This window comes from Coloeus monedula (assembly GCF_965178545.1).
Source record: "Coloeus monedula genome assembly, chromosome: 6".
NCBI classification, from domain to species: Eukaryota; Metazoa; Chordata; class Aves; order Passeriformes; family Corvidae; genus Coloeus; species Coloeus monedula.
Genome location: NC_138786.1, coordinates 37,395,902 through 37,422,993, shown reverse-complemented (window position 1 = coordinate 37,422,993; position 27,092 = coordinate 37,395,902). Strand labels below are relative to the sequence as shown.

The 27,092-nt window shown below is 35.5% G+C and overlaps 1 protein-coding gene across 3 annotated transcripts in view; it reads left to right on the top strand.

Moving 5' to 3' along the window:
• STRN3 (striatin 3) overlaps positions 1–27,092 on the top strand; it is a 62,181-nt gene that overhangs the window by 6,843 nt on the left and 28,246 nt on the right. For 2 of the 3 annotated variants that reach the window (XM_082283728.1, XM_082283726.1), the window contains exons 2-7: positions 12,878–12,981; positions 19,005–19,078; positions 19,643–19,724; positions 20,008–20,187; positions 20,653–20,785; positions 22,369–22,510. In XM_082283728.1, coding sequence (XP_082139854.1) covers positions 12,878–12,981; positions 19,005–19,078; positions 19,643–19,724; positions 20,008–20,187; positions 20,653–20,785; positions 22,369–22,510 — 715 coding nt within the window. The remainder of the gene's footprint in view (positions 1–12,877; positions 12,982–19,004; positions 19,079–19,642; positions 19,725–20,007; positions 20,188–20,652; positions 20,786–22,368; positions 22,511–27,092) is intronic. The other variant, XM_082283727.1, reaches the window with a different exon arrangement.

The window sequence follows — 27,092 nt, the reverse complement described above, 5'->3', positions numbered from 1 at the left end:
GTTTAAGTATCTGTTGGTATAATTATTTATTTCATGCTGAAAGTAGGTTTTGAGGTAGTGATGGGTGTTCTTGATCCTTCTTGTCATTTAAGAAGTTAGGAGAAAGTGATGATGGATTTATTTTTCCTAACTGATGAAGAGAGTGGCTAGGGAAGTTGGGTCTTCCAGTGATGTGATGTATCTTCAGGACAAACGCATAACTTGCAAGAGTTTTGTTTGCCTATCCGATGGTTACTTTTTGTCACTCAGACTGTTCTTGAATTATCCTAAGCCATGCTCAGCGGGATACTTAGTTTAATATCTTCTGCCTTCATCAGTGCAACTCCAACAGGTATTAAAAGCCAATTATGAAGTTGGCTGTTCTTCAGGACTAGTCCTGAAGGTACAGCATGAATTTAAGCAGTCTGTATGTTTTTCTACAGTATCTTCTGCAGTATCCACTATAGTATCTCTATAAAACTGTCTGATTAGAGGTAGTCTGCTGTTGGCAATTAAAGGTAAAAATACATTTTTATGATTCCAGAAAAAATTCCACTTAATGAGAGATGAAGTACTTTCCTGGGTTAATTTGAAGTTATTGTGCATGGAAAAATCCTACATGTGTTGGCTGTAACATTCTGAAAAAAAGTGTGCTTCTTGAAATGATCCTGAAATAGAGAATGAACTTCAGTAAGTCCATATACTTGAAGATCTTTCTGATTTTATATATATATATTTAATGGGTTGATTGTTCTAAATTTTTTTACGTTTGCTCACCTTGTTTTCTTTTCACCCAAGATATGGTTACTCCTTAACTGCTACCACATTTGAGGTTGGTGATACTATAATACTTCTCCTAGAAGACAGAAATCCAAAGAGAGTCCCTTGACTTTATGCCAGTGACCACTATAAGAAGCTGGAGAATGCTTGACTCTAGTATTTAACTTGAAACTGTGGTGATTTACATTCTTTGAGGAAGAGACCCCCAGGGTGCAGGAACAGAATACTGCATTCACCTTGAGACCCTGGGAAAAGAAAAGATCCTGCTTTGGCGAACAGAACTCTCAGAAGAAAGTTCAAGAAGAGCATTTAAATGTGTTTACAAATTTCATAATACCTATTCTGTTTCATATCTTTAGCAAGATTAGTACAGTTGGTAGAAGGCAGGACCACTGGCTGTGAACTCCCTGGTGAAGTGGTGTAAATTAGACAGTGCTGGCCATGTTCTGTGCCAGGAAGCCAGATTAACATTTAGGAGGTGCAAAATACCAGCTCTTTGTCAACTTTCTGTGATGCCTCACTGCAAACAGTGCATTATACACTTTCATTTTAGCTGTCTTACTCTTCCATCACTTTTAATTCCATGAACTTGATTATATTAAATTTTGTTACTGTTAGTGTTGCCATTGCCTTAATGCGAAGCTCTCTACACTGTGTAAGATTGTATTATTTTATATGTGTGTATGTGTATATATATTTTTATATGTATGGCTTCCTATATTCAAGACCTATATTTTAGGTCTTGCATTCTACGGTCCCTTAGGAGTGTGTGCTACTGACCTACAGCTGATGAACACTGACATGAGTGTTCATCATTAGAACAGCGTAGGTCAGTTCAGATCACTGTGTTCACAGTCTGCTGTGGATTATACTTTCCTCTTTATCTGTAAATAATAAATAGGTATTCCTGGTTTTGGAAAGGAAGTGAACATTCTTGAGGATGTTTGCCACACTGCAATTCCTCCCTTCCCTTTCCAACTCGATAGTGATTATAAGAACCTGCCCCACTACAAAAGTATACAACTTCGCTCTTATTTATGTGCTCTTGTACTACAGATACTAGTAATAGTAAAGAGAATGAGCTTAATATTCTGTTCTGTGTTTAGTGTTAAATATCTAACAAAGCTTTCACTTTGTTTAAAGTAGCTTCATGTTAATGGAATAATGTGCTAATACAGTGGTGCTGACAGTAAAGGTGTTTTTAATCTCTACTAAATTCAAATACTGTCTTTTGGTATGTATATATAATTAGTCTTACTGGTTGTAGTAGTGACTTTATTGGAAAGAAATTTCTTTTACAAGCAAAATTTATTCTCAAAAATGTCAAGCAGTTTAAAAGACTGTGTGTGAATAGTTTTAGATAGAAATGGTCCAAGGTGTGTAACTACTTTTGGGTTTTGTTTCAAAGATGTTACTTGCAAGATTCATGCATTTAGGAGGAATGCAGAAAATAGAGATGATAATGATAGAATGAGCAGTGGCAGCTCAGGGTAAACTTTTGCTGAAATGGTCATGCTGAGTTGTTTTCTTCCATGACTTCTGTGAATTTCCTGCTAAAAGAAATGAATAAAACCCCTGAATGATCCTTAGCTTTTTAAGTGCTGTAAGGGAGCTATAAATACAGAAATTGGGAAGTGATTTCTGTCTTATGATCTGTGCAGAACTGGCAGAATCAACATTGCAATACAATGTCCCATTGTTTAGTAACAGTTTTGAAAAGAATGCTGAACATTTGACATAAAACCAGTTTGAGGTCTGGAAATAACATCTTGAGGACTGATCCATTTAGAATTCAGTCTTGCTAAACCAAAAAGCAATCTGTGAGGTAGCCTTATTAGGTGCCTCACTGGGTTTCAGACTTATTCAGGTTTTTTAATTTGCAGCAAAAAATAGTTTTGTTTAAGGGTTATGACACAGCAGATTGGAACTTCACCTTAAAAAAAAGTCCCAGTGAGGTGTGTAAATAGTGTGATAGATATATGTATGAAGTTGGGTAAATGCTTTTTGTTGTTTCTTGTTTTCTTTGTGTGGGTATTTTTTGGGGTGTTTTTGTGGTAAGTTTTTTGGAGTTTCTGTTTTTTCTTTTGGTACAACAGCTAAAGAAATAATCAGGCAACAAGTATAAAAGGTACTGAAATAATTTTTATAAAATGAAAATTTATGAATCTTTTCTACATAGAGAAAATAGAAATGGATTCACAAGAAGCTATCTATTACTCTGTAGTCTAATCTACTGCTATTAAGTTTGTATGTTCTTCCCATGGTTTTTCTTAAGGTGTCAGACTTAAATGAAGAACTGGACCCTTGAAACTGATGGAACTAAGGGATTTCTTGGTTCTTAGTAAGGGATTCTTAAGAATGGCTGTGTTAAATGAGAAGGAAGCCAGTGCTATCTCTACTGTAAAAGGTAGAATGTAGTCAACATAGCTAGTGTCTACTAAGAAGGGCAAGGACCTTTTTGTTTAATAACTGAAGCAGACACCTAAGCAGGTTATTGATAGTAGGTATCGAAGTACAAGTAGTTCGATAGTTTGTTGGTGGGTTGTTGAATATGCCTGTCCAGGGCTGGAAGCTGTTCTTGAAAAATTAAAGTCAGAAGAAAATGTACAAGAACCCTTGCAGTGTAAATTATGAGACTCAACAGTTGCAAAGTAATCCTGACCTTTCTTGAAGAATTTCCCTTACAGTTATTCTGGTTCCACTGCACTTCAGTCTGTGTTTTGCAATCAGTCTGTGCTGTAAGTTGGGACCATTCCGTAGCATTACGTGAAAATTGCAGACTTGTCTTGAGTACCCTTATTATCTGTATTTCAGTAATATAGAGAGAAGATAAAAGCATATTCAACGGTTTCTTTTGAATCTCTGATTATTGTGGCATGGTTAAATATGAGAGTTTGGATCTGGACAGACAACTACTTTGGAGACTTCAAAGTCAAGTGAAATTTCTTTAGGCATTATTTTAGCATTATTTTATGTAGAACATTTCATTATTAAATGACATCGGTGATGATACTAAGTGTTTTCAGAATACGTGCTGCCCTGTAGTGTCATAGCCTGTGATGGCCAAGAACATTTCTTAAGTGTTTGAAACACTATCTAATCTGTGGTTACAGGGTATTTTGCTGTTGGTTGTCACACCTGGTGGCTTGAGTCATACTTGTCCTCAAGCTTGTCTGTGTCTGTTTTCATTAGCTGTTCTGCAGAGAAGGTATTGCTCACAAGCTTTGAATCTCTCAAACAGTTCTGGAATAATGTACAAAATGTTTCAAAATAGAAAATTTGTATAGAAAAGGCTGTGTACAGTCTTGTTAATTGACGGAGGGAATACTTAGTGTTGATAGCTGATATTTTTGGCAAGAATCAGCTTTTGTCACTGGTGTTGAAGCTGTGTTGTGAGTTTTTTCCAGCAAAGACATTTGGAAAATACCATGACTTAACGGATTTTAGAAGTGCAAAACTGCAGTAATTTCTCACCAGATGATAGTCCAATAAAAATTTCTTTTCATATGTGAAAAAAATACTGATTTTTGGCTGACATTTGGAGAGATGCCAGTTGACTGGAAGCTGACTAACATCCCAGTTTTCAAGAAAGATGACCCTGGTCACAACAGGCCTGTCAATCTCTCATCAGTAACTGTAAAATCATGGAGAAGATTATCCTGGGAGCCATTGAAAAATAACTGAAAGACAACACAGTCACTGGTCACAGCCAGCACAGCTTCATGAGAGGAAAATCCTGCTTGTCACAGCTGATTTCCTTTTATGACTGGGTAACCCACCTTGTTGATCAAGGGCAGCCAGTTGATGTAATCTTTTTGGATTTCAGTTAAATTTTTGATACTGTCCTTCACAGGATCCTTCTGGACAAAATGTCCAGCACACATCTGGATAAGCACATCATGGGATGGGTGGTCACCTAACATCTTGTATAAACTTTTTTCTGTAAAAGGCATATGAACACTTATATTGTTATTTTTTTAATTGGAAAAATTGATGGGAAACAAATAAAAATTCCATAGAAAGTCTGTTAAGAAAATAGATCTAGGATTATTAGTTTTACTTCGTAACTCGATCTCCAGAAAGTTCTTTGAGGAAAGATAATTACATTGTCAGTCTGAATTGTAAAGAGAATTAGTTTAATTTATGTTTGTTTGCGTAGCTTTCTTAAATTATTGTTAAGAGCATGACTGCCTTAAAGTCTTTGGAGCTTGTTTGCAGACATGTTTCATGGATTATTCAACCTGCTTAAGAAAGGCAGTTGAAATACAGTGTTCAGACACTTCATAGAATAGTAAGTGTTTACAATTAGTAAGAATTACTTTTGCTGCTTATGTTTTACTTGTCTGATTATCTTGAGTGATGGCATTTGATATTTGAATGGAAAGATTGTAATTCCTCAGTAGAATTATACTGATACTGGTGAAGAAAATAACTTGGAGATAAAAACGAGTGAGCATTTTTTGAAGTCAAAATGAGCATTTGTGTCTAGTTAGGTAATGTAGTGGCTCCAAGCATTCCTGTTAACTGTCAGTTGAATAAAGAAATAATGCCTGTTCAATGGCCTTCAGATAAAATTTGCTGGATCTTGGGTCTGATGTCTGATTGTGGGGAGATGGAGAGCTGGTATATACAAACAGTGAATGATATTTTGACATTGTGGCATGGAGCATTTTGGTAGTTCTTTAACCATCTGTTGATGATAGTGACCAGATTAATTTCAAGTTTCCTGAAGTTAATATTATATTTGAGTGTTACAGAATAGAATGTTCTTTCAGGAAAATGAAAGTTCTTTTACACATTCCTAGGCAGAAACCTACTTTTCTGAAGAAGTGTCTCTGGGACTGAAATTGAAAAGGAAAACTAATTTATAAATTAAACTGTGCTCAGTGTTTGGTAAATTTTTAACTGAAACAAAATTTTAGAAGTCTGTTCTTGCATGAAGAACACTTTGCTACAAGAGTGGTCAATGAATGTTAAACTCCTAAGGCACTTGCATTTATTATTAAAAAAAAGAAGGTTTTATAGTTTCCAGTTTTTAGACTTGTACATTTTAGTCCTTGAGGAGAATGCTACCAGAGTGTGAATCCATTGTTTTTAGTGCTTTCATCTATGTCTGGACATGTAGTCTGTCTTCACCCGCCCCCCCCCCCCCTTCCCCCCTTGCCCCCCTTCCCCCCCTTCCACTTGCTTCTCTGTACTGGATATCAAATTTATGGACAGACAGTTGGTTTACTTTGTTTACAATCCATGATGTTTAGAGGGTTGTTAGACTTTAAAAACACAGTTTTGAATTGTATGAGTTTTGTTACTGTACTGTTCTAAATACGTTGGCTAAGAGAGTGGCTATAAAAATCCTAGAAAAAAAATTATTCCATGAAAAAATTCTAAGGAGGAGTGACAGAATGAAGGCAGTTGTATGCTGGATTTAAGTTGTAACTTAGAAGTTTGACCCTGTAGCACAGAAGAGGATGGAATTGAAGGCTGGATTTTCTGTAAGTTGGTCAAAGAAGCTGATTAAACTTGACAGTACTTGGCCCTGTAGTGAAGAGGGAAACCTTTGAATGTGAATGATGTGGTGAGAGTTGGAAAGAGGAAGGACAGATTAAGGAAAGGAGAAAGTTTTACAAGCCTGGTCTTTCCCATACCCACTGCAGGACTGATGGGGACTTACAGATGAGTAAATCCTCTTATATGTCAGTTGTGTCATTAACCTCCTTAGAGCTAGCTGGGTTTCTTGTTTCTGCTACTCTAGTCCAACAGTTGCTCAAGTATGTCACTTTTCTAGTGCTTAGGATTTGCTTTAACAAGCTATCAGAAAGCAATCACTTGAGTCTTTGAAAAAAGTGTAAATTGGGGAGCAAGAAATGATCATCAGCGCAAATGGAAAATATCTGTAAAAATGTAACCTTTGGGAAACATCAGAGTAGCTTTGCTACTCTTAAGTGTTCTAGTTAACTATCCCCATAGTTAACTGCCTGTTCATAAGGTTGTGCAGAAAATTACCTTCTTTATTTGCAAATGTTGTTCAAATGTACACTGGTATTAACTAGTTGTTAAATTTTTTTTTTCCCCACATCTTTAACCTGAGCTTATTTTATGAAATAAAGATTTTCTGTTAATGTATGACATGCTGTTTCTATATTTTTTTTTTGTCTTCCAATTACCTTCTGTTCTACAGGGTCTCTAATATATCTTTGAAACACGTATGATCCTGATGTTGCCAGTGACATCTGTTGTACTGCACAACTTGCTAGAGAATCTCGAGACTTTAATTTACAAAATAAAGATTTATTTTTATTTATAGTAGTCAAAGCCTCTTCTTTTAGTCCTCAGTTGACAGTTTAGGGATTAATTGCAATCACAATAAATACATAAACATAATCAGGTCTATAAGAGTGCACTAAGTCAGCTTTTAGTTGTTCTGAAGGAGATGAGGTTTCAGACTGTATTTGTTGGAAACTGAAGGTGAAGGCTTCTCTTATGTTGAGTTTGTCTTTTGTGAATGGGAACTGGAACATTAATAGCTGCACAGGTGTGTTCACTCTTAAATGATTGTTAGGAGTCAAATCTTCCACCTCCCAGTATTTTTTAGTTTTCCAAAACGGTTGTACTTCACCTTCAGCATAATAAACATCTAAAAGTCAAGATTAGATTAATGTTATTGTGAGATAAAATGTTCCTGTTGTTTTGAGTTCTGTGACGTGTCCTACTAGGATAAGCATATGCTTAATGTGTGCACTGAGCAGTTTCAGTGTATTGCACTTCTTTCAAAATTACTGGAGGCCTTTCTTGCCTTCCTTCTAGAAGTCTGAATAAACTTTAGGAAAACAAAATACAAGCAGTGCATAGCTGGCATTACTTTACATGTAGTAGAATTTTTTCAAAATAATCTTCTAGAGACTAAGAGTTAACAATGTTTAGAACTGCAATGGAAAGAAAGTATTTTCTGAGTGTGGTCCTGTATTGGTAAACTCATTAGAATTTGATTGTTTGAATTGTACAGGAAAGTGTTAGTGTTTCAACAGTGGAAGAGAAGGCTTTAAATCAGTCTTCTATGCTTTACCATCCAGGTTTCTTTCATGCCTCTTTTTCCCTTTAATATGTTTCACTATGTTTGAGATGCCGAATGAGTATTTAAAATACTGCATTTCAGGAGTTATTAATAAGATAAGACTATCAAATCCTATATGGATAGCCTAATTATTATATAACCTTTAGTTTGCACGTGCAATTTTACCTGCCCAAAAAGCTGTAATAATTTCCCTTCTTTTTCCTCAGTGGCTAAGAGAAATATGTTTGATTGGCGTGAAGATTGTCAGACTTTTCTGGGCACTTAAAGCAATAAAGTGCAGTTTTAATGTGAATGCTGCTATGGGTGGTGCTGTATGAAATGTAGGTAATAATTCTGAAATTTTAGGAGTTTCTTTCAAAATAAGGAGGGTGGAAAAAATCCTCATTTTCTTCCCAGGAAACTTTTTCTTTAAACGGGGATATATGAGTTTTTATGTGAAATACAGTATTTTTAATAATTTAAAGTTATGTGCAAGTAATTTAGTAAACTAAGTCTTCTGTTACACTTTCATCAAACAGTATAATTGTATACTAGGGATGTGGAGTATCAGTGTAATAAGTGATTTTAATTATTTGTATAATTTAAGGGAAAGTTCAGTTTCTTGTTTGAGGTCTTAATGTTTCGATGAAAGACAGTTGACTGTTTTGAGTATGGTCAGACTTCCTATTTAAAAGATAAAACCCCTTTCAACTACAAAATGCATGTATGTCTGGAACGCAACATGCTATTAAAACAATACTAAGTTTACAAAGTCTAGAATATTACATGTTAGAATTTTTATTTGTTCCTTTCTTTACATGCATTCTGTAGTTTTTTAACCCCAGACCATTCTTTGTCCTGGGATCCATACTGTTCAAGTAGCTATTCAGTAATTCTTTTTATCCTTGAATTCCATCTTGCCTAGTTTCAGGCATTATTTAATGCATCCTTGCACAAATACAAAGTATCTGTCGCTCTAACTACTTCTCAAAGCTTCCTGAATTCACTTTCATAATAAAGCTGAGCAAGTTGGTGTGGTGGTACTCTTACTTGCAGCTGAGGGCCAAGGTGTAGAGAGACCCCAGAGTTATTTAAATGTCCGTTTTGTAGAAACACAGTGGATCTCAGGAATTTGTGAAAATACTGAAAATATGAAAATTTACAGGCTGGTAGAAGAGAAGGAACCTGCACTGAAAATGAAAGCCTTGTTTAGGCTTTGAATAATTTGAAATAATTCGTCCTTACCCATTTTGAAAAATCTTCTAACAGAATCTGTGCACAGCTAAATTCAGCTGGATTTTTTAAGCCATGAGTGGCCATATTTTTACTTACAGAACTGCTACATGTTTTGTAAAAGAATGTGTTTTTCTCCCCCTTAAGAAATGTTCTTGCTAATACATTTTTAAAAATGCATTTTGATTGAATTTTCAATTCAGGAGAGTTAAGACTTATACTTTATTTGACTTTCTTAGTCTCTCTGCTCATGTTTCTGAAACTCTTGAGCTCTGGATGTGCAGGTTATGATATCATGGTTAGTTTAGGCTGATCTAAGACCATGTTGTCATTGAAAGGGGCTGTTACTTCAGTATCCTGTTTGCATCCCTTGTGCCAGCCTGAGTTACTCCCGTGGCTATACAGACAGAGCAGGATCAGGAAACTAATGTAATTCAGAACCGAGTAAAAAATAAATAGAATGGTTTCCTTGGTAGACTTGATGTGTGTCAACACAAGCAGCTAAGTCAGCACAGTAGAAGGAACAGAAATAGGAGGAGGAGGATTGGTCCTCTTAGTATCAGCCTGGGGACTTAGAAATTGGTTTAAGACAGTGGAAAGAATTCTGTTGTAACTGGGGAGGATTGGGTGTGGGGTTGAAAGGTGAGTATGAAATTGTGTGCCATTTTGTTTCCCAGTTTTTGTGCTAGACAGTCTTAAATCATCACTATATTTACAAATCGTATCAAATCTATCTCTCCTGAGATCAAAGGAAATGAATATGTAAGAATTGTGGAAGTTGTATTATGTAGAGCATATTTTTTGAGCATTTGTCTTTGTGTATGGAACCCAAGTTCAGCACCCCTGAGGGCGATCTGTTTACTTTGTTTTTATTGACCCTGAGATTTTCTGCTTTTCAAAAAAGGAGGTGTGTTAATTCGTAGGGCTCATGGTCATGCAGTACATCAGAGGATATTTTTGACTGAAGGAAGCTCGGGATGTGCAGGTTATGAGATCATTTTGACTGAAGGAAGCAAGCTGATTAATATATAGAGCAGATTTTTGGTGATCTGATTCTCGGTTTTGTATTGAAAGTCTTGATGACTAAGTATTCCTCAAGTCTGAATTGATTTTCTGTGTTTCTAAAGATTGAGCTCTTAACTTCTGCATAGCTAACTTCTGTTATGTTTTAGCCATGTGATGGTTACAATGAGAAAAAAGTAATAAACATGCATAAAGCAATTACAGAAAGCAATTCTAAAAGAAGTCTGCTAATATTGACATAAATGCCAGAGCCTCAACTACAAAGTGTGTTCTTGTGTGCTAACCCTTCTGTTCAACCTATTGGATCCTATAAAGATTGTTATAAATACTATTGTATATAAAAGGGTTTTTTTAAGCTCTTTTTGTAAAGCAAATTCTTGGGGTTTTATTTTGTTGGGGTTTTTTGGTTGGTTGGTTGGTTTTTTATACCATTATTTCTGTAGTATATTAATTCTCAAGATTACATAGCTCATTAAATTGTCTGGTTGAAAAGTATGAGAGCCAGGCAATACCTTTTAAGTATGGAGAGTTGATTCTGCTTGGCCAAGTACTCCAGAAGCATTTCCGTAAGTGAAAAGTTTGGCTGTGAGCATTTAGTAAGTGGATGCCTCGCTCTGTGTTGGTTACAATTACATTGTTTTCCTCTCTGAGGTTGAAATAAAGCTCAACAGTTGCAGCTAAGATTTGTCAAATAGTTATAAAAGGTTGCTGGCCAGTGGAAGAAAAGTAAAGGGGAGACCATCACTTGCAGAAGACCTTGTTTTTGGTAAGAGTTGAGAACTGCCTTCAGTTCAAAGGGCATTGGCGCTTTCCTGACGTTCATTAGATAACCACCAAAGTAGTTCTGAGTTTATTTTTGTAAATAGACTCTGTGGGCAGCCGGTAACTTCCAAATGTTTGTAGTATGCTGTTGTGCATATGTGCAGGTAATATATTTTTTAAAAACCTACATTTGTAACTATTTCATGTGTACTGTGGTATTTATGTGTACTGTGGAAAGTTGGGATAGCGTGTTAGTCTTGTGAAGTTGATCAGTTGTTGCCCTAGGTACCAGAGGAGTTGAAATTGCGTGCAGTCGTAATTTTCTGCAGAAGGCTGTTAACTTTCTATTTGATTAGTCAGTTTTGGAGTGTTTTTTTGAATCTAGCATAATTGCAGTTGAGTATGGTTGGTGTCGTTGGGTTTGCTGATTCTGGATCTTGTTCTCTACCTTTTATTTTGACATATCTGTGCAATCAGTACAGAGTCTGTTTGGGTATGTTTGGGTTTTTTTTGGTGCCGAGTTGGTGGTGTTTCCTTCCCACCCACCAGCCCCTCCTTTCTTACCATGCACTTTGGTTCCTTACTGTTTCTCACCAAGTGACAGTGGTTAGTTGACTGTGCTTTCATGACAGACTTTTAACTGAAATACTCGTAACTGCCTTGTTCTCAGTAGGATTTTAATTGAATCAGTAGTTAGCTTATGCAAGGTAAAGGAACAGAATTTAATTTGGTTCACCATTGAGCACAAGGCCAGAGTGGCTAAAATCAGGGCTGATGTGCGAAGTCTTTACGCTGTGATACCACTTGGACTCAAGAAAGGACCGATGCAAGAATGTTACCACCCTGGTTAGACTGTTTCAGGCTGTAACCACTGAGCAATGAGAATGTGCGACCACACCCTTTACAAAAATCTTCTAGGATAGATTAGGTGCCGAGTATAGCACTTCCTCCCTCCCTCCCCCCCGTGCCTCCTTTAGTACTCAAATGGTGGTGTTGCTCTTGAGCTCAGTAGAGCAATGTGGTCTCTACGTTACTTTCCTTATTCTATTTTTTTAAATTCCTCTTCCAAGAAATTTTATATTGAACCTAGTACTGCATTAGCTATTCAATTATTTCAGTCAATTTAAAGTCATAGAAAGGACAAATGAGTTTGTATACTGATGTTCTTGTAATGATGGCCAAACCACTAATGTCATTAATTGTTTAAATTTTCTATTCACATCTGCAAATTCCCTTGTCTTTCCTAGAATTTCGGCTTGCAAAAGTCAAAACACAAGTCCTTTCACTTTGTAGTGAAGAGACTACTTTTTTCCTCAACAAACTTACTACCTTTATTTTTCAACTATAAATTGTTTGTGCTAGTTGAGATGGTTTATATGTTCTGCTGAATTTATCATCATCTACTAGGTTAGCAGGCAATCTTCCTTGCTTCTTTCTAAATTAAGGTAGTATGACTGGTGATTTTAAAAAATAGCATTATTTTTCTCCATATTGAACAGCATGCTAAACCCAATTGTCCCTTGATATTCTAACATTCAGCTGTTTTCAGTAGTAAGTAAAATGTGAAGCCATAAAATAGTTGCTTCCTGTATAATGGATTTGTGGATTCTATGTTTGAATTTATGTAACCATTTCTGTTCAGTATGGTGGCATTAGGCGCTGAATTGCTGATTGCAGTGTACCTAACTTAATACGGCTTTGGGTTTGGAAGAAAATGTATAATAGACCTTATGCTAACAACGCTGTAAAGACAAAAATGTGTGCATATATGAAAATGTTTCATATGATTGCTGTTTGTGCCTTCTTGTAGAGTTACTATAGAGACTTTAATACCTGTTCATCTTGAACAGAAAATAATACTCTGTCTAGGGCAGGAATACTTTTGTTGTTAATGACTCGCTGAAATAATTAATGCAAAACAGGTTCTTTTCGTTTTCTTTTTCTTTCTTCTTTTTTCTTTTTTTCCTTCTGAGACATACTTTGTTGCTTTGTTTTGGGTACAGAATGGAATAAAATATGTTTTTGCTTTTTTTGTGTGTGTGTTTTCAGGCTCGGATAGCGTTTTTACAAGGTGAAAGAAAGGGCCAAGAAAATTTGAAGAAAGATTTAGTGAGAAGAATAAAAATGTTAGAATATGCATTAAAACAAGAAAGGTGGGTATACAAATTGTTTCATTTTTTTCTGACCTGGAAAACTTAACAGACTAAGATGAATTCACTCACATTAAGTGAACTGTCCTTATTAGATGATTGTGTTATTTTGTGTAAAGTGTCATTAAGGTTGGTCCTCTTCACCTTGTGTTTTCTGACAAACCTTAGTGTTTTCTATAATAAAATGTTGCATAATTTTCAAAATGTTTGGATTTTTGTCTTAAATGGACAAATGGGACTGTTTACCTTTTCTGAGTTCGAATTATGGTATACTGAGTAAGAATGAACATACCCAAAGGGTTCTGACCTTATTGCTATACCTTTATCTGTGCTTCAGTTGTATTAAACTTGAAAGGATGAAAAATACTGCTCTCTTGATCCCTTTCAACTATTTTGTATGTGTTGCATAATGAAAACTATGTTTTGTGACAGAACAAAATCCTTTAAGAATTGTTTTTGCATTTTGAAGTTGTTTGGTTTTTTTTTTTCACGTGGTAGATGCTTGCATATTTAGCCTCACTAGGTACGTTTTCTGTAGCATTAATTTACTGTATAAAAAAATTAGAATTCTATTCAGTCTGTACAGACTAATGCCCTTCAGACCTCCGTGTTCTTTTGTTGCCTGGTTATTCCATTTAACCAAAACTGGTAGTTAATTTTATAAAATCACTTGGGAAATTACCTTGTCATGTCCCTATACTTTCAGTGCTCTCAGTTCTTATTTTTAATTTTATCTTGCTCTTAAAAGGTAGCTGAGTCCAATGGTGAAACATCTTGACAATCAGGCAACAAAATATGTAGTCTTTGTTTATTATGATTTTGGGGGACCATTCCTGCCAGAGTAAACTTAAAATTTTGTAGCAAAATGTAATGAGGTTTCACGTGGATAGTTTTAAGTTAGTTGTCCAGGTGAAAGTATGTCTAAATATATTTTACACTATGAATCAGTCTTATGAGTAAGGGACTACAGAAATACATTTCAGTTGTTTTCATATTAAAACCTAATGTTTTGGTAAGATGGCTTCGTTCTTCTGTGTGAAGTGTCCAGTCCAGAGGTGCTTCAGAAAACAGTGTATATTCATACAGAAAACCATATCAGCACATCATATGTTTTCTGGTGAAATAATAGGCAGAAAGGATCTATTGCTTCATTCAGCCCTGTCCTTTTAATGGAAAGTAACTCAAGTTTTCCAGCCAGTGTAAGACTAAGTTTCATTGTCATATCCTAGAGGTAATGTAGAAGTCACTGTGGGTTCAAGGCAGATGAAATGTATGCAAGGTCTTGGGGTGTAAAGAACATTGAGCATATCAAAAAAATAATACACTATTATGGCAGATGCAGGTGTCTTGCATGTAAGTAACTTTCTGGAGGAAAAGATTTTGCTTATTTTGGCAGTAATGAACTGTGTGCTGCACGGGGACTTTTTGCAAATGTACACCATAAGGCAATGAGAATTCCCTGCTTATTGAGATAAATCAGAGGCACTTAATTTCAGCTGGAGTGTGAAGCCATCCTATAACAGGATGTTTGAAGTTGAATGGCTTTGGTGAAACCTCATTCCTTTCACAAAATGAAGCTGCCTTTATAGTCTCCCTATGAAATTCTAAAATTCATCTGATGGGCAAGAAACTTGTAGACACGTACACTAGAAGAAAATAACAGGAGGAACATACCGTTTGCATTAGTTCTTATGGCTAGTGGGTACGATCCAACACTGCATAGTTTTCAAGATGAAGATCCTGGCTTAAGTTCCAGTCACAATTCTCATGAAGATTGCTAGAAGTGGGAACTGAAACTTGAGTTGGCTGGTGAGTGTGTGGGAGGCAACAAGGAAGCTACGAATGCCCAGTAGTTTGAGGGGATCTAACTGTGGAAGTATGATGGATTGAGTAATTGAAAGCAAGCAGGTACTGACTTGCCAGTAAATCATCCAAGAATGATACTATGTTGGTTTCTTGCTTGTTGCACTCAGTGTTCAGGATAATGCATGTTGTTATTTTTTTGTCATTGTTCCCCTGAGTGAAGAATCACAACTAAAGAAAATACACCATCTCCAAAGCAAAATAAATTCTGAGAATATCAGACCTGAAGATTGTTGACTGCAAATTTCAGTGTTGCATCTGATTCCCCCCACCCTCTTTCTCCTTTTCTTGTTGCTAACTCCCTTGTGCCATCAAAAAGTTTCATGCAGTGCAATACCAATTAGAAGGAGTCAGGAACAAACTCACTCAGACAACAACTGTTGTGATTTCTCAGAAAAAGGTTATGAAGCAGACCATCAGCATGTAAGATTAAATAAAATGCAGTAGTTGTTACAAAGTAGTTTAATATTTCTAGTATTTTTCTCTAAGTATGGGTAATAATGTTTTAGACAAGTAAAATGTTATTATTTTAGTGTCCTTAAATGCTTTGATAGTTCTGGATACTTTTTTCAGTAATAAGATTAGGCCCTATGCAGTTATATGCACAGGCTTTCTTTGTATCTAGTGTGTATTGTTTTATGGTGCTTTGCAGACCCAGCCAGATGCTGTCGGTTGTGTACTCTGAGCCACTCTACTCCAAGCTTCATTACTATAGTGTTGGGCTTACATTAATGAGACTTGCTGAAATCATGAAGCTGTGGCTATATTTTAGCTTCATGGGCTTTGGACTGGAGCTAACTTACACTGTTGCAGCTGAGCGGTGGCATTCATTGGTTAAAAAGCAGGAAGAAGCTAAATCAAGTTAGGGTGTTGTTGCTTCTACTCTTTTTCACTCTCAGAAACCTAGCCTTAGATAAGTCAATACTCCAATGATTGAAAAGTTGCCCCTTGTAGAATTCAATTACTCTGAGGTGTGGAGGAGTGTTGTCACTGACTTGTTGACAACACTGTAGCTTGGTAGTGTTTTTTAAGATATATAGTAATTACCCCAACAGGGAAAGAAATAGATGTGCAAATATGTAGTTGATTGGAATTTAGTAAGATTAATTTTTGCTGTGAAATTGAAGTTGTGATGTGAAAGACAACTGTGCGTGCAGCAATATTTTGGCTTATTTATAGTGGTTAGTCATTGGTATAATTCTAGATCAGATACATCATTATCTGCTCTAATGAACAATTAAAGCAGAATTTTAATTAAATGTTTTGAAATTGTAACTCCAAAATGGAACAACTGCTCCTAAATAGTATGTCACAGCTCTAAATTGAACAAATTTAGGTTGGCTTTTCAATTATAGTGCTCTATTGGCTTCACTTATGAATTGAGCAAAAAATATTTTGTCAACTTTGTTTAACTTGAATTACTTTCATTTTGGTTGTTTAGGTTTGGTTGGGGTTTTTTACCCCCCCAAATGGACAGTACTTTATAGGGCATATAAATTGTAGTATGTACTTCCAGCCCCACACTAGCTTGACAAGTTTCTTAAAGGGGTTTAGGTTTATTTATACCCTGAGGCAGGTCCATGGGAAAACGTGATGATGTTCTCAGGAGATTAAACAACAAACTTTTACTGGCAAAATTTAGAAAGTAAGGACAAATTTTAAACCAAACGTGCAATCAAAGCATTTCACAAGGCATTGACTTAGCAAACTCAAACACGTCCAACTTCAAGTTAACCAGACACACTTCAGTTGTCTTGAGCCAATAATAATTTTCTCCAGTCTCTCACTATACTTTTCATATCTGGAAAGCTTGGTGGAGCATTGCCCTATTACAATGTGGCATGGACCCTCATCTCTCAGTTTAAAGAGAGCACCTGAGGTAGACAGTCTTACTAGTGCATGGATGAGCTGTGAACATAATTCATAAATAGTTAAAAAATACGATTCTGTTTAGTTGGCAGTCAGATTCAGGTCACACAAAAGTCGACAGGAGCTTTATAATTTTTCAGTTGCAATGTGATTGCCATGAAATGAGGGATTTTATCTTACTAAAAAGGGTCAATAGTGCCATCTACTGACAGTTTGTTAATGAGACTTCCTAATTGCAATTTTAGCAGAAATGTGTGTAATCTAGAAGAAAATCCTTGCCATCAAATATATAAGGCACTATTTGAGATGTACCTGTACTTTCAATTTGAAAACACTTGCAATAGTGGCTCAGGCATTTGAGAAGGTTTTTTTTAAAATCCTTGATTTTGCCCAGCACATGTTCCATTATGTGTCTTTACTTCAGAAGTTTCATATTCAGGAACAGTCTTTACCATTGATGGGAGCTAGGTGTTGTTCAGTTATTCTTAAACCTTTGGTCAAATGTTTCATTTACAAAAGTAGACAACTGTATTTCTTAGAGGCTTCTTTAAAATATGGCTGGTAATGTTTTTACAGATTTTTTCACCTTGGCTCTACTGCAGAACACCTAGAGTTCTTTACCTTGAGATTTCGAGTATTTTTTGCAAAGGATCTATGGGGCAAAAGTCAAACTCTGACAGATCAATGATAAAATTTTAGAACTCCAGGACCTAGTAATAGGTAGTTCAGATGAGGTTCCTGGTTGTAAAGGAAGCTGAAGGTATTTTGATAGCCAACTTGGATAAAGAATAAGATTTTGAGGGCTCATGCATACTTCCATGGAAATAGTAACAACAAGACGGATATTTTAGAAAGTGATGATGTTTTGACAATCAGTGGGGATGGTAGAATGGACACAAACACCAAAGGAAAGAATGATCTTGTTTTACTATTGATACTGAGGCAACACAGAAGGAAGAGCATACATTTGATATTATTACCCATTCGACTTTAGCAACAAACAAAAATAAGCAAGGTAATACATCTAATCATGACTAAACGAGAGAAAGAATAGTGATTGAGAAAGATACATCACAAATTGCTTAAATATTTCACCATCATCCAGAGTCTGCAAGTGCTGGGGAGCTCTGTTTCACAGCGAGGACCTGGAGAACCCTTCCTGGTAACTGGGAAAATCCTACCCAGTGCATCCACTCGTAGGTGAGGTCTCAGCTTCACTCAGAAAGGGGTCCAGCTTTTAAAGGGCCAAATCAACAGGTCCAAATGACTTGTTAACCTTTTGTGCAGAAAACATCTGGTTCTCATGGCGCACTTCCTGTCCGGCCAGGGCCGGAGCCCAGGCCATGGCTGGGAGGGTTTTTGCATAAAATATTCCACTAACAAGTCTCTAGAGATAAGGGTTGGGAGGATTTCTCTTACTAACAAGCCTTTAGGGATATTAGTTGGGAGAATCTCTTAATATACATTACACAAGATTATACAAACACCTCTACAACAGCAAGTTTGGCATTAAGAACAACTGATATAAATATTTTGATCATCTATTTTTAAATAAAGAACCTTGATGGTATTAATTGCATCATGCTCAAGGTTCATCCTGTAAGTCAGCTCAGGCTTAGGCCTGCTGTTCAGGCCTTAGGATATCAGAGGGAGAAGGAGAGATTAGAGTTAAGGTATCAGAGGTCAAAAGATGGGAAGGACTGAGGTGCATTTGCATAGGTGGACTAAGTAGAAATTGGAAGCTAAGCCTCCAGTCAATGAGGAGGAGAAAATCTGTAAGAGAATACAGGTGATGAAAGAAACTACCACTTTCACCTGGTTCTTCAGAGGGATATGTGTCATAAGCAAAAACAGAGCCAGAGACAAATCAAAGTGGAAATCGAAAGTGGCAGATAGGCAGGAACCCCAAATACGAGGTTCATTTGTTGTAGTGTGATTGGCTACCTATGGCAGTGGTACAACTGGAAAAATTATTTCTGCTAAATTCTTGAACCTGCTAGTTTTTGAAAGGTTCTCTTATTAGCTGATACACAGGAAAAAACCCACATTCTTGGAGAACATACTAAACTCTTGTCTGTAAGTTACTTGTTAATTGTGGATAATTGTCAAAATACTGTCTCAAAACTGTTCTTGAAAGACTAGAAATAATTGTTTGATGCAATAATTATCACAACAGTTTTTGATGGATTAATTGTACTACGTTGGCATGGTTGCTTTAAATGGGAATAGTGGACTATTTTGAGTTTATTGAAGTCTGGTATGCTAATTTGATAAACATCTGCATACTTTTTCAGGGCAAAATATCATAAATTAAAATATGGCACAGAACTGAACCAAGGTGACTTGAAAATGCCAACTTTTGAATCAGGTAACTTTTGCAATAGATTTTTGTCTGTTTAATTCATTGCAGCTTTCCATCTTCTGAAAATCAAAATTAATTGACTTGGTTTGTTTTTTTTTTAAGGAACTCTGAATGTTTTTGTCTTAAATCAAGGGAAAAACTCCAAGGAAGTAAAAAATAGGCTATCCTTACTGTTTTTCTGGAGTGCATCTGATTTTGCTGTCGTAAATATCAAGTTGATAATACCAGTTTTGCTCTTCAAAGTATTGCAGATAAAAGAAAGCATTTCTCCTAACAATGCTGTGCTCTTTAATAAGAAGAATTGCATTTGGCTTCTTTTGAAATGTTGGTATTGGGGAAGTCTTTGAGCCTGTATTTGTATAGTGTGCCTTAAAATTGTGGTCTACAGATACATATGCCACCCCCTCCCTTTTTTCCCCCACCTTCTGTTTTACAAGTACCACATTTTGGGTACATTTATACCCGGTTGAAACTAGTGATCATGATGCATATTTCTGACTTGATGGGAGTTTCTGTTTGTGTCTAAAAGCAGTATAAGTTAGCTGTTAACTATGACACCATGTCTTTCAGAAGATACCAAAGATACAGAGGTTCCTGCAGTACCTCAGAATAGCCAACTGACCTGGAAGCAAGGCAGACAGTTACTGCGACAGTAAGTGGCATTGTTGGATATTGGTGTATTCATACTTTTCCCTGCAATTTGAGGAGCTCTATGAAACAGAGTCACTGAGGTGGGCAGATAGTGATTTGTTTTTCAGGACTTTGTAGTCCTGAGCTTTAAGCAGTGTAGAATAAGGTTTTCCATGTGAGATGGATAGCAAAGCTTATTTTTCCATAAGTGATACAACAATGGCATTAATTTTTAACAGTGAATACTAAGTTTCCTTTTTCATCAAGTATCCTTTCCTCTTTCTTTCTTCTCTTAACACATCCAGGTATCTTCAGGAAGTAGGTTATACAGATACAATATTGGATGTACGCTCCCAGCGGGTAAGGTCTTTGCTTGGGCTCTCCAATTCAGAACCAAATGGTTCAGTAGAGACAAAGAACTTAGAACAGATCCTGAATGGGGGTGAATCTCCTTCATCAAAACAAAAGGGACAGGAAATCAAAAGGTAAGTGAAGAGATAAGAAATGCCTAAGGTTTCTTTTGCTTAGTCATTGATGTGTACTGGTCAGTTCAAATTGAACTTCCAGCTGGAGAGTGTCTGAACACCTGTGAATGTAGCTGACATCAAATGATTATGAACTTAACAGAAATTGATTATGCATAAGAACATATGCACCTATTACATACATATATGTATGTTATACTAACATTATATACAGGAAAATGGTGTGTTGATGTTGAATTATGTAATATAATCACTTTGGAGTTGTTATTTTTAGGAAAGAGTCTGTTGGGTGGTGCTTTTCTAATAAGGACTTACATGTAGAAACTTCTTCGTTCAGTGTTTTCTTGTTCTGCTAGTTTTAAAGCTCTTAAGCTGTCAGCTAGCAATTTTTGTTTAATCTGGTTAATCTTCTAAATCTCTTCAGCAAGTAAAATGGATTCTCTCTTAATGTTTTTATCTATGTAGGAATTCTGGTGATGTTCTTGAAACATTCAATTTCTTAGAAAATGCGGATGATAGTGATGAAGAAGAGGAGAATGACATGATAGAAGATATTGCAGAAGGAAAAGAAAAGCATCGGATAAATAAGAAACACAAGGTAGAGGATCTTTAAATTTTTTTTTTTTAATAGATCTGAAATTCCCTTTAAAAAGGGAATTTTTTCTCTGGAGACGATAGAAATTTGTAATGTTAAAGTGTTTGTTGCACTTTTGTTATCTGAATGGATAATAAGCAGATGCATTACTCATAAATTTGGTGGTATACTTAATACATTACATTGCAAACTTCAAAACAACCACCCAAGCTGTTTACAAATATGAATTTATTGATAAATTGGCCATCTCATCTTCTCTGCATAATTTGAGTCCTAGGCAAATTTAGCACAGTACAACGTGCATCCTTCCTGAATTTTGAACAAGGTAGGAGCAATTCCTATGGGGAAATGAAGTTATGTAATGTGAAAAAAAAATTGCTTCCATATCAAATACATGTTCAATTCTTCCTTTTGGGCAGTTTATTACTAAATATATAAAGAACGTAGCAGAGACTTGTCTCAAATAACCTTTTGTTTAAGGTTCTATTAAGTTGTGTTCTGTTTGTGTCTTTTAGTTTTCCATTCTGTGGGCAGCTTTCTAGGTAGGATAGACAGTGTTTACCTGTCCCATTTTAGTTCTTTCTCCTGTACTGAATCCTCATATTTGGGGTTTCTTTATTTAGAGATACTGATTTATGAATATTGTACTAACAGTTTTGTTACTTTCTGCTCAGAACAATATTCTGTTGCATGATGACCCTCTGGTTGCATTGGATTTTCTTGACTAGCTGACGGCATTAGCTTGGCTTGATGCAAGTGTTAAATCTCCCAAACTAATTTGTCAGGAAAGGGTTTCCACCATACCTTGGACTTCTGGTAAACAGATTAGTCAAGCATTGAGTTGAATCCCTTTTTTTCTAAGGCATCAGGTAGTCTGATAAAACGATTATCAAATAAATCTGTAAGCATACATGAAGATCCTACACTCATTTTTTGTCTTTTGACAAAGCTTGGGGTTTTTTTTATAGGAAGCAAAAGCATAATTTATACTTATCTTTATAAAAATTCTCTTTCTGCAAAAGTAAGAACATTGTGCAAATAACCTCATGTGGAAATTTTCTTCGCCTGAAGAATGAAATAAAACTTTTCACTGATGCCTTGCTAGAGGGTTTTTTTGTTTAAAGTGAAGGTGTGGTTAGAAATAGTAAAAAGACAGTTTTCCTAAAATGCTCTATATTCCAAATTTATGCTTAACACTGAAGTAGAACTGGAAAGCAAAAAGAAAGAAAGGCTTCTGGACCAGTAGAAAGCATAATTTGTAAGCCTTCTCTCCAGAGCTGTTGATAGTGCAAGAAAATCAACAAAGTTTTCTAATTGTTATATGTTAAAATAGTGAAGACTAGAGTGTATGGGATTTTTGTTGCTAAAGCTAGTGTCAATGTTCTTATTTGCTAGTGTTCACTAGCCTGCACTGCTCTCTTTTTTGTTTTGATAAGCTCTAAGTTTCTTTTTCTGCACTTTAAATTGAAAAATGTTTTTCCCTTGCAACAAATTACTCAGTGAGAATAGCATATATATTTTCTAACCTGAATAACTATAAAATCTGTTTATGATTCAAATGTAGGAAAATATTTATCTTCTTGCAGATTGGTAATGAAGGTTTAGCTGCTGACCTTACAGATGACCCTGATACTGAAGAAGCTTTGAAAGAATTTGACTTTTTAGTAACAGCTGAAGATGGTGAGGGAGCTGGAGAAGCTCGAAGTTCAGGAGATGGAACAGAGTGGGGTAAGACACTAAAAAAAGCATTTAGAAATAAGGGAATACTTGCTCATGATAGTACCTAAGAGTTTTGTAATTGCCTACTAAAATGGTGTGGATGTGTGGATGAATGTGATGATCAAACATTGATGCTTAGAAAATGATCTATTGTATGGTGAAGCTTTCAAGTACAATTGTAGTTACATTTGTTTCAGGTTTTGTTTTTGATTTCAAAACTAAGAGGAGAATATTTTCTTTCTTAGATAAGAAAGGCTAGGATTCTGAATGTTTCTATACCTGGATTAAATTTGCTTTCAAATACAGATTCTTTTTTCCTATTTGTTTCTTATTAAGACCTTCAAACTTTTTGTACCTAAGTTAAATTAATTTCTTCAGTGTACTTGAAAAATGGACAATTAGTACTTTTATTTTTCTGACTGAGATTTTTAGATGTTGTTGCTAATATGGTTTGCATTAGTAAAATAAAAAAAACCCCTGAGATATTTTCTAATAGCCCAACTTCTTATTAGTAATTTGATGTGAAACAAAATATGTTAAGTCAGAAACTTCTGCAACCTGCATGTTTCGAAAGAGGAGATTGAAAGAAGGAGAAAATTTTTAGAGGAAAAAGAATAGTGACTCAAGTAATCAATATCTGCCTTAAAATGGGAAATTGACTGTCTTAATTTCTGAACTGTGATAAGGGCAATTTTGTAGTTACATACTGTAAGTCTTAAATTATAAACCCCAAACGGCCATTAGGTCATGTTTTTTGAGCATTTTATGTCATTGTGACAATGAAGTCATACATCTTAGTGAGCAAAGAGCATATAAAGATTTACAGAAATTAAAGTAATGGTACATCTTCCAGGAAAATAATCCAGTCTTGATTTTGAAGGTACCAAGGATTAGAAAGCATTATTTCCTAAAAACTAATATCAAAGGATAAGTCACCTTTATTTTTAAAACTCAGTCTTATTTCTCGTTGGAAGTTGAAGCCGAACAAGCTGTTACTTTTATTTTTTGTAATAACTGTCTATTTTTAGTACCATTTTAGTTGCTTGGTGTTGTTCCCCTTTGAAGTTGTTGTTATTTGATCAGTTTCTCGATCATCTTTTCATTTAGGCACACAGGCAGAACTCTTGGTGTAAGATGTCTATAGAACCTGAAGCGGAGTTTTTGACTTCATTTGCAACATCCCTTCAAATACACAGTGATGTAGAAAGTTCTGGTTCTAGTATCAGTCTTACTATTGTATATAAAAGGCAAGATAGTTTGATACTGTAATTCATGCAGTCAAAGATTTACCCGTGGCAGACTACTGAAACCTACTGCATTGAACTGGCTTTTCCATTGAAATTCCAAGTCATTGTTTCCAAAGATTACTTTCCCGGGTGTTCTATCTCTGGCACTTTCTCAAGTAGTTACCCAATTTTAAGGTCTATTTTAAAAATCAAATTGACCCACCACACTTTTCATAGAGCAGTTTGAATGTTTTTTATTACAGTTTAAATGAACCCATAGCAAAGTGAGGCAGAGCATTTTAGGAGTTTGTACGCACTTGTGACAGCTGGTTTAACTGCAGCAATCCCGTTGCTGCCAGAAACTCATGTCTCAGATGAGGAAGTGGGAAGGACGAAATAAAACATAATCCTAGTTTCATCTTTCAAAGTATGTTCTGAGTTTTGCCATATGAAGACAACTTTCATAAGTTTTTTGTATATTTTGTATGTTTTGTAACTTAAATCAGTCAAAGATGCTCACAACTGTAGTAGCAGTATTTTTTTCACAGTATGTCACTGATTTTAGTACAGATGTTCTTTCCTTAAATGGGCATTTAAGGATACAGTCCATCAGATCTTGGGGTTGGGTTACTTTTTTAAAGATCAGTGTAAATATGACAAGGTTTCTTTGTTAACTATCACAAGTAACCTTTTAAATACTGTCCCACTTAAATGCTTTCTAAAATAAAATACACTACCTCAACCAATTTATTTCAGCTTGTCATGTTATTTTGATCTCCATGAAACTGTTGTTACTTCAAATATCCAGGTCCATCCACTTAGTTATTTATTTTGAGGGGAAACTTAAATTAATACATATCATTACTTCCTAAACAATGGCATCACCATGAACTTAAATATTTCAGTTAAAATTCAAATTTTTCTTCATAGTGTGGTAGTTGCTCTGTTCTGTTTTCATAGTTTTTTCTTTCTTCCTGTTTTAGTTTTCCTGTCATTAGCCTCCTTCTATCACCTCTTACTCTTGCAAACATTTAAGCATTCTGAAAAATATGTAAATATTTACATCTCTAATTAGTTATAATGCTTTTATTTAGTATCTGGAAAACAAACATCTGATGTTTAGGCTCTAAACATATTGCCTAGTCTTGCTTTATTAATATTTACAGTATTTAACTGCAAAGTATTATCTGTAGGTCCAGCTTCCAATATCCTAAAATATTTCAGCGCCAAATTTGATAGTTACATTTTTGCTGTTGGAGACTCCTTCAAACCAGCCACTGAGTGTTGTGAAGTTTGGATTGCTTTTCTTCTATATTATGGATTTGTATGAACACATTCTTTTTTTATAAGTGCCTCAGTTAACATTGAATGTTAAATTAATTCCAAACATTGTGATTTAAAGTGTCCTGTCATGCAACATTTTTTACTTAGGAACAGCTTATCTTCAAAATAGTGAAAGATGAGCAAGTTCAAGCAGCGTTAAATGAAGAGTTAAAGTATGTGACATGCTAAAAAAAGAATATACAGGTTTAGATTAAAAAAATAATAAATTTATTGTGGTCATTTAGTATCAAGAAAAAATGCATATGTAACTTCAGTTTGTTTAAGCAAACAGGAATATATACATATTGTTATATATTGTGCTACATATCACAGATTTAACATATTACATAGTCTCTTTTTCTGCTTATGGTTTCAGTGACTGTGTGTTCATCACTGGGTTTCTCTTTTCCATGAAACACAAAAGTTCTGTTTACAGATGGACCATGATTTAGAGAATGACTGATTGTGCCCAGAATTCTGGGTGGCAGAGTGTGACTGAAATTCAGTCTCTGTCATCTTCAAAATGCTTTTAAAAAATAGGAAAATTTAAAGCCAGCCTTTCTCCACCCATTTATACTGGTCAGTGGACTTCCTGGGTCCTCTGTGCTGTCCTGGTGTAGTTTAGTGCAGGGAAGATCACTGTTGGGGGGAATTGCAGAGATCTTGTAGTTACATGGCTCTGTTCTGAAACAGCCTAATTTATTTAGGCATGCTGGAGAGAAACACTACTGGGTTTTCCTAAAAATCTTGTTTGAAATTCATTTCACAGCCTACCCAGATAATGCAAGTTAGTATTTTATCTAGTTTTCTATTTCTAACCTACATTTCTGCAGCCAACAGTATTGGTTTTGAATATTTATGTTTGCAGGCTTGCACTTTTCCTGTTTTCTGTTGACTGAATGAGCCCAGTTCCTTCAAATTCTTTGTCTCGATATTTAATGCCCTATTTGTTTTGCACTCTACAGACATTTTCTAAACTTCCAATGTAGAACACAGACTGAACATGTTACTTAAATTTTGTCATCACCTGTGCTGTCCTGGTTTAATGCACTGCACCTTCTAAAATGTACCAAAATTACTTTTCTTAGAACAGCATTACATTGATGTTACATGTGGTCATTTTCTGGTTCAGTTTAATTCCCTAATCCTTCTTTGTAATACTGCAACCTAGCTGATTATTTTCATTTTATGAATGGTGCTTTGGAATTTTTTTTATTAGTTTTAATTAGTTTTTAACTGAATTTTCTTTTAATTGAGTTTTAGGGGTTTTTATTTATATTTCTTTTGATTGGGCATATCCTCTGACTTCTCTTTCTGTGCCTCTTATGTTTCCTGGGTAATCACTATTCCTCTCTGTCAGTTTAGGCCCAGTGCTCATGAAGATTGAGGTCTTTGTGTTTGCAGTTTGGTAGATGTAGCTGTAGTTTGGTGTAGGATGTCATTGTTCCCTTCTTGTCGCCAGAGTTCTTTGTGCACAGCTCAGGGTACTCCGCCATTGTGCTGCCCGTTTCGTGTTTCACTGCCCTTGCCATTTCTGTATTCTACCTCTTAGATGAAGATTGTTTGTCATTGAATGATGGTAGATGCATCAGTATCCTAGGATATCTGTCTGCTCATTTGTTGTCATGTTTCGTCATGAAACATGTACTTGGAGTAACTCCTATTGTTTTTATCCTAAATGCATGTTGCTTTGTTTCTGCTGTGTATGACTCCTCTTATGCACTTCTATGGTTATAATATGTATTATAAGTTCAAAAATGGGTACAATCATATTGTAAGTATGATTGGAAGTTGGGAACTGAGGAACTAAGTCTTGTGATTTCTGTGCCTAAAGAATTTGTGAGCATAAAGCTGAACTGGCACACAAACCAAGTTTGGTTGCTGCCTGGTTGTCTACTAGCAAAAGTGCTTCTGCAAATGATGTTTGCCTTGTCTTAGAAACAGGTTTATCTTTTTAGCTAATCTAAGTTTCCAGAAATGATTATAGTTTAGAGAAGTGGAGACTTAACTTTTCATAAAGAATAATTAACTCTGCAATATTT